Below are 12,023 nucleotides of genomic sequence, written 5' to 3' on the forward strand. Positions count from 1 at the left end.
TAGACTGTGCATATATTCAATTTTAGCAAATAGTGCCAAGACTGTACTCATTTACACTCCCGTCAGCTATGTATGCATGCATGTAGCTCCTCTTCTTTGAAACAGTCAGACCCCCCACCCCCCACACACCTGCATGTTACTGTGTCTCACTGTGGCTTTATTTACTTATTTTTGTGTGTGATTATCAATGAGGTTGAGCACCTTATCATACGTTTGTTGGACATTTGGATTTCCTCCTTAGTGAAGTGCCTATTTAAGTATCTTGCCTTTTATTTTAAAATATCCTTTCAGACAGTCTCCATACCTGCACCCACTCCCTGCAGGACGACTAGACCCAAGATGCTGTCACCGCGGCAGGCGCAAGTTCAAACTCAAAACTTTGGCTGCCTTAGCTGAGGCGGAGAACCAGCTGATTTACCAAAGTCACAAGTACTTCGACTTCAGCTAAGATTGAGAAACAAGACCAGGCGGAGGCCTGGCTGCCTTCCTCCTCGCTGGTGGCCAAGAAAGCAGGAGACGCCGCCCCGGCGACTCCCCCGGGATCCCTGACACTCACGGGGCGTCGGTGAACACGGCATCCAGCTTAACCGCCAATTTCAAACTTCCCTGAGCGGCTCTGCCGGGTTAGTCCCTCCCCGATTCCCATTGGTCACCAGTCAGAGGAAGGAACAATTTGATTGGTTCCCCTTTACACTTACTCCGTCCCTTTAAGAAACTGGGCGAGGCCTGGCTGATACGCAGATGTCCATCATAGGCAGGGGTACTCTGATTGGTCCAAACACGGTTGAGCCCCGCCCACCCGTCCCTGTGTTCAAACGCGACGGCGGGAGGCAGGCAGCGGAGCTCAGTGCTGACGGGCGGGGTCCTCTGAGCGTGAGTCTGGGCCCCCCCCCCCCGAGCCCAATTCTCCCGCACCCCACTCCGCAACACAGCGGAAGGGCCCCCTTCACCCACGCCAATCCCACTTCGCCTCCCGCAGCGGGGAGGGCGGCGCTCTCGCCCCCAGGGCTGCGGAGGGTCGACGGGCGGGGTCCGGAGGGCCAGGCCGGCGGTGCGCGCGCCTCTACCCGGGAGCCGCAGGGTCTGCTGGGGGCCGAGGGTGCCCGGGCAGGAGGAAGGGTCCTGTGGCCTCTGCCCTGCCTCCTGTCGGCGTTACGTGCGTCATTCTGTCCAGTGGAGTCCGGCTGCCGCTCACTGCCTGTGTGACCTTAACTTCAGCGTCTTCACGCTCCCGGCGTCCACCCATCACCCGCTACCGCGGCCTCTCGCTCCGCTCCAGCCCCTCTGGTCTCCCTGCCATTGTCAGGGAAGGCCAGGTCCCGCCTCAGAACCTCAGCTGAGCCCTGGCTGGTCCCTCTGCTTGGGCTGCTTTTCCTTCTCCGGTGAGCACAGGGCTTGCTCACAGTGAGCACAAATCTGGTTTGTATTCGCCCGCACCAGACCGAGTGTCCCAAGGCGCGTGCGTGGTGGCTGATCTTTGCCTTCCTATCCCTGACACCTTGAGGAAGATCAGGCTCCTTCAGCCCGTCCTTCTCACACCTGACCTTCTCCTGTCTCCCTTCAGCACCCTGGGGAGATGTTGAAGTTCAAGTATGGAGCACGGAGTCACCTGGACGCTGGCGCTGCTGAGCCCATTGCCGCCCGGGCCTCCAGGCTGAATCTTTTCTTCCAGGTAACAGGCTGCCAACTCCGCTCACCCGAGTTTGTTTCCTTGCCGCTCATCTTTGTTTTTATTACAATACTGAGACCAGCCTAGGACAGTGGTCGGCAAACTCATTAGTCAACAGAGCCAAATATCAACAGTACAACGATTGAAATTTCTTTTGAGAGCCAAATTTTTTAAACTTAAACCATATAGGTAGGTACATTGTTATTAACTTAATTAGGGTACTCCTAAGGCTTAGGAAGAGCCACACTCAAAGGGCCAAAGAGCCCCATGTGGCTCGAGAGCCGCAGTTTGCCGACCATGGAAGAATTCCCATTCTCACGCAGCTGCAGCTCAAAGTCAGCAGGCAGAGGTATGGAGCAATGCGGCTAGATCTGCCAGTGTTTTAAGAGAAGCCAAAAATCTCCCCTTCCCCCACCTTTTTGGTGAAATCTGATTTTTTTCAATATTGGCAGATAATTCAAATTATTTTACACACCACAGGCCAAACAAAACATGTCTGTGGGCTAGATACAGTCTGCGGGCTAAATACAGTCTGCCAGTTTGCAACTGTTGCTCCAGATCAGGAATAAATTTAGCTTTAGAGTAGTCACTCCATTCATCGAACTCTAGATTGTTTGAGTGAATTAAAGACACTAAAGTTATATTAATAAACCTCTGGGCACACGTGAAGGATATGGCAATCACTGTTCCCTGTTGTAGGAGACATGTCAGGGCCAGCAGGGTCCAGAATAAATGTTCCCGTGAGCCTCAGACCGTTAAGAAAGAAGGATCTTTTCTAATTAATGGCGTTTGTGTGAAGTTTTCCTTCCCGGATGCTGGTGGAAGAAACCCACAGTAATGGAATCGTGCAAGTGATAACTTAATGACTGTCAATTGATGTCTCTTTAAAGAATGAAGCCACAGAATCGGGCTGTTAGCATGTGTCGTGAGCAGTTAGTCAAGTTGGTGGCTTGTAATTTACTGTGTGTGGATGGATGTTATTGATCAAAGCTTTTCATTATTGACAGTGTCTCCATCTGCTGTTTGCTGTTTTTAGGGGAAACCGCCCTTGATGACTCAACAGCAGATGTCTCCTCTTTCCCGAGAAGGGATATTAGATGCCCTCTTTGTTCTCTTTGAAGAATGCAGCCAGCCTGCTCTGATGAAGATGAAGCACGTGAGCAACTTCGTCCGGAAGTGTAAGTTGGGAGAACTGTTTCTTGAAAACTGTCCTGCTAGAGAAACCTGGAAGGATGCCAGAGGCAGATGAGTTAGTAGTTGCTGACAGTGGGTAAGAATCCTGCTCTTAGATGGACCCTTTTCCAGGTCAGGTTCCACCTGTTGTAGCTGGGAGACCGGATAAGTCAGGCCTCTTGGTTGCAAGTGACAGAAACTCATCTCCAACTAGCGTAGGCCAGTAAGTGAGAAATCCAAGGGTGGGTTAAACTTTAGGCATGGCTGGTTCCAGGGACTTAAATATTGTCCTCTGGTCTAGTCCTCCACTCACTCAGGGTGGACTTCTCCATTAGGCATAGTGGGCACAACGCTTAAGTCCCAAATATTTAATTTGAATAAGTTTAATTTATTTTAACTTAATTTATTTTAAAGTCATAAGGAAAATATGAATATAGAAATAATGTATAATGGTTCTGGATTATGATTATATTCATTATGACACTGTGGTCATAAAATATATATAATTTTTTATTTTATTTATTTTATTTTATTTTTAATGGAGGAAGGGGCTGATGAAAGCAAAAGAGCCGAAGGGCTTAAGTTGGCCCTGCCCACACCTTGTTCTTGACTTTGCTTGACTTGGGGAAGTTGGCTGCTGGTGCCCTAGTCTTTTTCGACCAGTGGTGATTTTGCCCTCAGGGACACTGGGCAATGTTTGGGGACATTTTTGATTGTCAAAACTGGGGAGGAGATTGCTACTGGCATCTAAACAGCCTACAATGCACAGGACAGTTCTCCACAACATGGAATTATTGGGCTGGAAATGTCAATTGTGCCAAGTTTGGGAAACCCTGCCTTACATGACTTTGCAGTGTAACTACCTACCCTAAACTTTAGTGGCCTCCAGTGATGATCATTGTATTACCTTTCATGATTCTGTGATTGACTGGGCTCAGCTCAGGATTCCTCCTCTCTCTGTGATGTTGGCCAAGATTTCAGGCACCGGGGGCTCTCCTGGTCTGGAATGTCCAGATGGCTCACCCAACGCTGACATGTTGACTAGAAGGCTGGCCTCAGCTGGGGCTCTGGGGTGACTGGGCCTTTTTCTCCTGAAGTCTCAGGGTTTCCGTGCTCTCCACGGCTCCTCTGTGTGGTCCCTCCCTCAGGGGGTCTGCCAACTACAGCCTAGGATGCCTGTTTCTAAATAAAATTTTACTGGGACACAGCTACTCTCATTTGTTTAGGCATTGTCTGTGGCTGCTTTCACATTACAGTGGCATTTGAGTAGTGGTGATTGGGACCTTGAAAGGCCTACAAAGCCTAAAAGCCTGAAATATTTACCATCTGTGTTTAAAAAAAAAAAATATTTTACTGATTTTTTTACAGAGAGGAAGTGAGAGGGATAGAGAGTTTGAAACATCGATGAGAGAGAAACATTGATCAGCTGCCTCCTGCACACCTCCTACTGGGGATGTGCCCACAACCAAGGTACATGCCCTTGACCGGAATCGAACCTGGGACCCTTCAGTCCGAAGGCTGATGCTCTATCCACTGAGCCAAACCGGTTAGGGCTACCATCTGGTTTTTTAAGGGAAAGCTTGCTGACCCCTGATCTGTATGGTTGGTCTCTAGCAGAGATGTCTAGACTTCCTACATGGTAGCTGGAGGTTTCCAAAAGCACAGAAGTAGAAGTGGCCAGGCCTCCTTAGAGCTAAGGCCGGGAAGGGGTCTAGGATCTATTTGGCTGCATTCTGTTGTTTGAAGTGTGTTATATGGTGGCTCATGTTCCACGTGCCAGGAACTACACAGGGCATGAATTTGAGGGGAGATGGGTCACTGGGCACCACCTTCAGAGACTGGCTCTCATACCCTGCCCGACGTTTATCTTTCAATATATATATATATATATATATATATATATATATACATACATACACACACACACACTAAATATATTTTTATTGATTTTTTACAGAGAAGAAGGGAGAGGGATAGAGAGTTAGAAACATCGATGAGAGAGAAACATTGATTCAGCTGCCTCCTGCACACTCCCTACCTGGGATGTACCCGCAACCAAGGTACATGCCCTTGACTGGAATCAAACCTGGGACCTTTGAGTCCGCAGGCTGACGCTCTATCCACTGAGCCAAACCAGTTAGGGCTCACTATGTATATTATTACAGTGGCAGGGAAGATTCTAATCGGCTCTGCTTTGGGTCGTTTGCCCACCCCTTGACCAGTCAATGTGATTGGCCTCATCTGGGTGCCTAGGGGTTCAGGGCACCATGATTACCAGGATCTCATGGAATGGGGGATGTGCATGTACCCAGAGGAGCTGGGCGTTTTGAATAGATAAAATCAGTGTATGGGCCCTAGCTGGTTTGGCCAGTGGATAGAGCATTGGCCTGTGGACTGAAGGTGTCCTGTGTTGCAGGAGGCAGCCGATCAGTGATTCTCTCTCATCATTGATGTTTCTATCTCTCTCTCCCTCTCCCTTCCTCTCTGAAATAAATAAAAATATATATTTTTAAAAATCAGTGTATGTTCAGTACAGTAACTTTAGGTATTTATGTGTGAACTTTGTCCTCAGTTTCCTCATCTGCAAAATGGGGAAAATGTATATCTAATAAGGCTGTGTGGGGATTGAATGATCAGGTTTACCATGTTGCCTGATACATAGAGACAATAAATGTTTCCCAATAATGATAGTCATAAACCTCCACCGATGTTTAATATATCTTTAACTTTAAAATGTACTTGGGGCATTTGCTCATTATTCTGTATTTGTTTGAATAAACTCCCACCTTATTTTCTTGCATATTTAAATTCTCAAATAGGGAGTGGGAGGGGAAGGGAAATTATGTGACAGACGAATTCACCACTTACCAAGCCACCCAGAGGCACCTTCATTAGTCTGGAGACTGCTCTCTGGTTACTTCTCAACTCATTCTGTAATCACGGGGCTAGGCTTAGTGAAATGAAGATTCTTCTAATGGAATTCTCTTTCAGGGAACTGTTTCATATTGTTGAAGAGGCCTCCTGGAGAGTATAGTTGAGAGGCTATGATTGAAAAAGGATGATTGCATTAGTATTTTTTTCCCCTTCCCTTTTGAGTTTCTGTTTCAGAATGTAAGCTTCAGTTTCCCATGGGAAGAAAGATCCAACAGCTGTTATTGCCTAAGTTTCTTGAATCTTGTCATAGAGATTTTCTCTGGGAACTATTGGGGGAAATGAGACAAAGTATACCCCTATATACTAAAGTGTTGCCCCTAGCATGGGCCAAGGGAGGGCAGAGAACTAGCATCTGGGAACTAGGGATGGAATTTTTGTTTCTTAATTACTATTCTATCCCCAGTGTCTGACACATAGTAGGTGCTCGGTAAATATTGGTTGACTGACTATGATGCTGATGAACAAAATAAGTCGCCAAACCTTAAATATAGTGTCTCATAATTTGTGTAAAAAATAAACAGCAAGAGTGATATTAAAATAAACATAGAAAAGTGTTCATAATTGCCAAAGTTGGGAATTTCTTGGTGAGTTGATAGTAGCTGAAATTCTACCCTCATTCATCTACATTCACCATAGGTAAAATCTGTATGTTCACAACTTTAATACTTGTGGACAAATTATAACTTGAAGGAGTTTTTCCCCCCTAATAGTAAACATAATGCAAAATTAAATATAAAAGATCGAAGAGAAAAATCCCTCAAAATCTTGCCTGCCTGAGATAACCACTATTAATAGTATTGCAATGTTTTTGTCCTTATAAAATATTTATTATAGCAATTTTCAAGCACATTGAAAGGGAAAGAGAGTAGTTTTACGAATCCCTCTGCCCCGGTCAATTAACTGTAGTATCTATCAGCCCTTTCCATGCATGTTCTAACATTACTTGTGTTTAATTTTACACACAAAAAATAATATGTTAAATTAGAAAGTGAAACATAAGCGTTTATTTGAGATCAATAAGAATAGTTATTTGGGAATCACTGGTTCAGGCAAAGCCCAAATAGTGTTCCAATGAGGAGCAATGGGTATTAGGAGGAAGGGAAGGGGGTGGATGGCATCAACAGAAGGAAGGCATTTCTGTTGGTGCAGATAGCATAGCATAGCGATGTGAATTCTAAATCATATTTAAAATTTCAGTCCAGTAGTCATCAGTCCAGTAGTCATAATAACTGCTTTTTTGTTATTTTTGGCAAACAGTTCTTTGGGACACCAGGTTGCTTAAGCCCAGTCCAAATGTTGTTTTGCTCTGTTTTAACATTCCAAAGATTTGAGACAGAAGCGGTGTAAGACAGTTCCTCTGGCTTTGCAGCTCCGGCTCCATTTTAAAGTGGTTCCGTTTGTATTATCGTTTACATATGTGTATAATGTCTTGCCACTGGCTTAGCAGTATATTTACTCAACAAATATTTATGGGGCATTTGCTACGTGCCAGATTCCATTCTAGGTTTACAATAGTTACCAAAACAGACAACCCCCCCTTCCCCCCCAATATATTCTAGTGGAGGTTGAACGTTACCGCATTCTTTTAAACAAGGGCCTAATATTCTTTTATGTGGGTGGACTTTCCCGTTGATGGACCTTTAGGTTGTTTTTAATTATTTTTCTGTTACAAGCGTGCTCATCACATTTTCATACGTATCTTCTGCGAGCACATGTGCTAGTGTTTCTGTGAAGCACTTCGAGTTCCTAGAAGTTGAAATGTCGGATTACTAAGTCTCAGAAAAGAAGCAGTGCATTCCGAGGTGGTGGCTTTTGCTTTCTGGGTGCAAATGTTTATCTGACAAGATCATCCTTTGACTGCATTCTATTACAGTGCTTCCGGTCTTCATCTCCCCTTCAGAAGTCAGCACCCACCGGGCTCTTCCATGCTACTCCATGTGCAGGGGCGAAGGGTAATATGGTCTTGGAGTTGCAGAAGCTGCTAATTGGGAGAGAAATTGTGAAGATTTACTATTTTAAATAGTCGTAGACTTGAGTTTAGAGTCTCACCTGTTCACCTTAACAATCCAAAGCATTTGAAAAAAGGCATTGAGATTTGGAACGATTCCTTAGACTTCTGAGAGTATCATGGTGGTTTTGCCTGTAAGCAGTTTGCCTGCTTGTGTGATTGAGATGTCTGGTGGTTGGCAGTGACAGACTCTAAATTAATAAGTTGGACAAATGCTGTAAGCAAATTGTGGGCTCAAGGCCTAACAGGGAATCAAGAGAGATTGGCCTTGTGTGGGAGCAATAATGAAATCGGGTTCAACCCAGAGAGTTGCAAGCCAGCGTATTTGGGGAATTATAATTCAAAGTCAAATGCTTGATCTGAAAGAAACTTGGAAAGGGACAGGGAAGAAAGATGGGGTTGGCACTGTGATGTCAGGGTAAAAGGAAAATGCTGTTCAGCTTTCAGTTTTGCTTCTGCATGGATTTCTCTGTGTAGGCGCTCTAGATTTTTTTATTTTTATTTTTTATTTGTTTTTACAATGGTCATGATGAATTCATGGGGATCTACCTACCACTCTTGCCTGATTCCCCAAGGGACCGAAGGCAGGTGTTTTCAGGATGACTGGCTAATGTGAGAGGTGGGTCTGTGGTGGGAAAACACTCAGTGCAACAGAGATCATCATAAGTGCCTTTGATGCAAAGGAATTAAATTCCAACCATGCAACAAAGAAAGGGGGTGGGTAGCAGCAGTTACAGTCGCATTGGCTAATCATCAATATGCCACTCTGTGAATGTGGGTATGAAATGGCTTTTCCTTTTGTTGGACTCAGTCCCTGTCATGGTCTGAACAATCTGCTGAGCTGAACGTAACTCTAGAAATCTATCTTCCAATTGTGTCCGTGGCCAACCTACGGAAATGGCGATCTGCTCCAGTGCCCGGAGGACGCCAGTGTCCCTCTGCGATTGCAAGACAGCCTCTTGGTCCTCAAGGTGGCCCTGTCTGAGGGATTCTCCAGGGTAATTTTGATTATGTGTTTTTCTTTGGAGTGTACCCCTGTATACGGTGCAGTTTCCCTATAATGTGCAGAACTGAATTAAGTTTTCAGTCAGTCACAGCTGGTCCCCTCCATTCTTGCAGGTCATTAGAGTTGCTGCATATTCAGAGATGCTCCAGCCTAGTGTTCTTTCAGTTAAAAAAGATGTATGTTAGATTCCAAACCTGCCATCCATTTGTTTAGTCCTTATCCATACATTGAAGATCTCTGACTGAATGTTTATGTCCCGCCCAGTTTACTATGGTGAGCCTGTGACCCTCCATGGGATGCATTTGGAGGTGGGGCCTTTGGAGGTACTTAGATTGAGAGGAGATCACGAGGATGGGGCTTCCAAGAAGAGAAAGAGAAACTAGAGCTGCCTTTCTCTTTGTCACATGAGGACGTAGTGAGGAGGTGGCTGTCTGTAAGCCAGGAATTGGGCCCCCACCGGGAACTGAATATGCCAGCACCTTGATCTTGGATTTCCCAGCCTTCAGCATGATGAGAAATAAATGCCTATTGTTTAAACAAATATCTATAGTATTTGTTATAGCAGCCCAAGCAAACTGAGACACCAACAGAAAGATTGCACTAGGAAAAGGAGTAAGACTATACATTAAGAAAAAGACAGCTGCAACTCTTCCAGATCTGTGACATGTCAAGTTTGTTTGTGTGTGTTTTTTTTTTTTTTGGTAGCACTGCCACATGTTAAGGCAAGGAAGGCATTACTATTACTGACACAATCCATGGGCCACTGAGAGAAAACTGAGCAGAGCACTTGTCAGAATGGAATGGTCCGGAAACCAACTCCAACATTGGTTGAAATGGGAGTCATGTTGCTTGTGTTCATTGTAAAATTGACCTAATTGTGGACAAGCATTTTTGACCAAACACTGCCCTGCAGCCTTGGACAGGAGGAAGGAAAGCTTGATCTGTGTTCTCCTTCCCCTATTTCTAAGTCTACAGGATGCAAATTATAGCTGCCATGGAAACTGTGCTTTGGAATTTCTGGAGCCCTTAATTTTAACATATAAAAACACTTTTGTGCTGATTTTATAATTATTCATGCTGATGATAAGTGACTAAATGTCTTTTGACAGTGAGAGAGGGCATACGAACCCTTTTTCTTTTTTGGCTTTCATAAAGATGCAGGTCTTCGAAGCTCTTTATTTACCTGGGAGTCGTTCTTCTATGTTTGCAGATTCCAACACCATCGCTGAGCTGCAGGAGCTCCAGCCTTCTGCGAAGGACTTTGAAGTCAGAAGTCTGGTGGGTTGTGGACACTTTGCTGAAGTGCAGGTGGTAAGAGAGAGAGCCACCGGGGACATCTATGCTATGAAAGTGATGAAGAAGAAGGCCGTGTTGGCCCAGGAGCAGGTAGGAGCATTTTAGCATCACACCCTTCCCCTCTCTGTACCAGAATGTTCGCTGCAGAGATGTTAATCTGCTGAATTGACATCTGGGATCAAGCACATTTTCCTCTGTGACTCTCATTAATTACAGTTGCACGGGCAGACAGGTCTCTCGTGTCCTTAGCTCTTTTTCTTGAACTGATTTTGACTCATTTTGAAGGCTCACAAACTCCCCTGGTTTTCTTTATCTTGTTTTTATAGTTGTGTGTTATTCAGAACCAACTTGGCCTTTTAATTAGCGAGTTTAAGGTCTTTCCTGACTGTCAGCTAGGGATTTAGAGATATGCACATTATGAGGTGAGTCAGCATTTGCTTTTGTGCACATTTTATATATTTGTGCTGTGGGCAGGTATATTTGATTTTAAAAAACACGCCTCTAAAGAAATGAAATAAAATCCTTATGTAGCTAGGGAGTTGCTTGTTTGAGAGCAGTTCAGAAGGTATCTCGGTGGTTGTGGTATTTTCTTTCTTTTAAACAAGCCTGATGCTCCAGACATATTGATTCCTTTGCTGTGTTTCTGGAGAGACAGCCATCAGCCTTGGAGTTCAGAGAGTAATTTATTCGTTACAGACGTTCGAGTGCACATCATGTGTCTGGTAGTGTATCTGGCTCGTGGGAAGCCTGCACAAGGAAGTGAAGCTCCATGGCTGTTGGTTTCAGGGTTTAAATTAAAACAACCTTGGAAAGCAGAGGAAAAATGCAAATATATAAAGCAGGTGCTTACCAGCTAAAACAGCTAAAGCGTCACAGGAGGGAGAGCAGTTAGCAAATCCTTGGATGATGGAGGAGGAGAGATGTGGTGAGCCAGGGGCAGCCAGGGGACATTTGCTGCTGCAGGTTCTGGGCAGAGAGAAGTGACGAGAATGTGCCAGGTGCGGCATGTGTGACCTTCTGGAGACCTGAGTCCGGGAGTGCTATATGCAGATGTGGTTTGTATTTTTAGGTTTTTTTAATGGTTTAGAATAGACTGGGGAATGGGAAGAAATGAGGATGTTTGGGTAGGATGGGGTACCCATCCTGATGGGAAACCTCAAGAACCTTTTTTTTAAATTGTGGCAAAATATATATAACAAAATCTATCATTTTAAAGATACAATTTATTGGTATTAGTGCCTTCGCAGTGTTGTGTAACTACAGCCATTTCTAGAACTTTTTCACATCCCAAACAGAAATGGTAACTCCCCATTACCCCTAAACCAGTTTTGGGAATGGCAGTTTAATCTGTGAGACGGCTGGGGATCATTGAGGCTTTTGGAAGGAGGAGATTGGGATCAGAGTCTGAGGACCTCAGTGATTTTGTGCGGTCTGCAATCAAAGGAGCAGCGGAGGACAGGACGCTGCTTGTTCGAGTCCAAGAGTGATGCAGCCAGTGTTTAGGAATGCAGTGTTCCTACCCAGAAAGGAACAATGCAGGCGTGGCAGATCGTCTGGTAGAGAGGTGTGGAAGATGCTCACTCGGCCTCCTAGCACCTACGTACCATCTGTCACCAATAAACACTTCCTGAACACCTGTTGTGTTTGGAGTGTTTCTAGGTCCTGGGAAGAGGCATTAGATGTAGTCCCGACCTCGCGATGCTTACCTCGTAGATGGAAATAGTACATGTAAAGGCAGAGTAATCCAACATCCCACACTGCAGTTCAGATAGTGTGCCTTCCTCTGGGTGAATGACTCGGGATGACCCCTGTGAGGTATGGGTGGGAGGTTTCTAAAATCATACACATATTAAAGCTCATCCATTCCTTAAGAGGGTGACTTTAAGAAAAGCAGGGTCTTTAGCTGAGCCATGCTGAGGCTTTGGAATTTAAGGGCA

The 12,023-nt window shown here is 45.0% G+C and overlaps 1 protein-coding gene across 3 annotated transcripts in view; it reads left to right on the forward strand.

Annotated features, from left to right (window-relative positions):
• Positions 1–843: 843 nt before the first annotated feature.
• Positions 844–12,023, forward strand: part of CIT (citron rho-interacting serine/threonine kinase) — a 161,518-nt gene continuing 150,338 nt past the window's right edge. For 2 of the 3 annotated variants that reach the window (XM_070400230.1, XM_070400231.1), the window contains exons 1-4: positions 844–873; positions 1,565–1,672; positions 2,706–2,847; positions 10,001–10,176. In XM_070400230.1, the coding sequence (XP_070256331.1) occupies positions 1,577–1,672; positions 2,706–2,847; positions 10,001–10,176 (414 nt within the window). In that variant the 5' untranslated portion in view covers positions 844–873; positions 1,565–1,576. The remainder of the gene's footprint in view (positions 874–1,564; positions 1,673–2,705; positions 2,848–10,000; positions 10,177–12,023) is intronic. The other variant, XM_070400232.1, reaches the window with a different exon arrangement.

Source organism: Myotis yumanensis, unplaced genomic scaffold (assembly GCF_028538775.1).
Source record: "Myotis yumanensis isolate MYYU_CA2020_CCGP unplaced genomic scaffold, mMyoYum1.0.hap1 SCAF_19, whole genome shotgun sequence".
Taxonomy (NCBI): Eukaryota; Metazoa; Chordata; class Mammalia; order Chiroptera; family Vespertilionidae; genus Myotis; species Myotis yumanensis.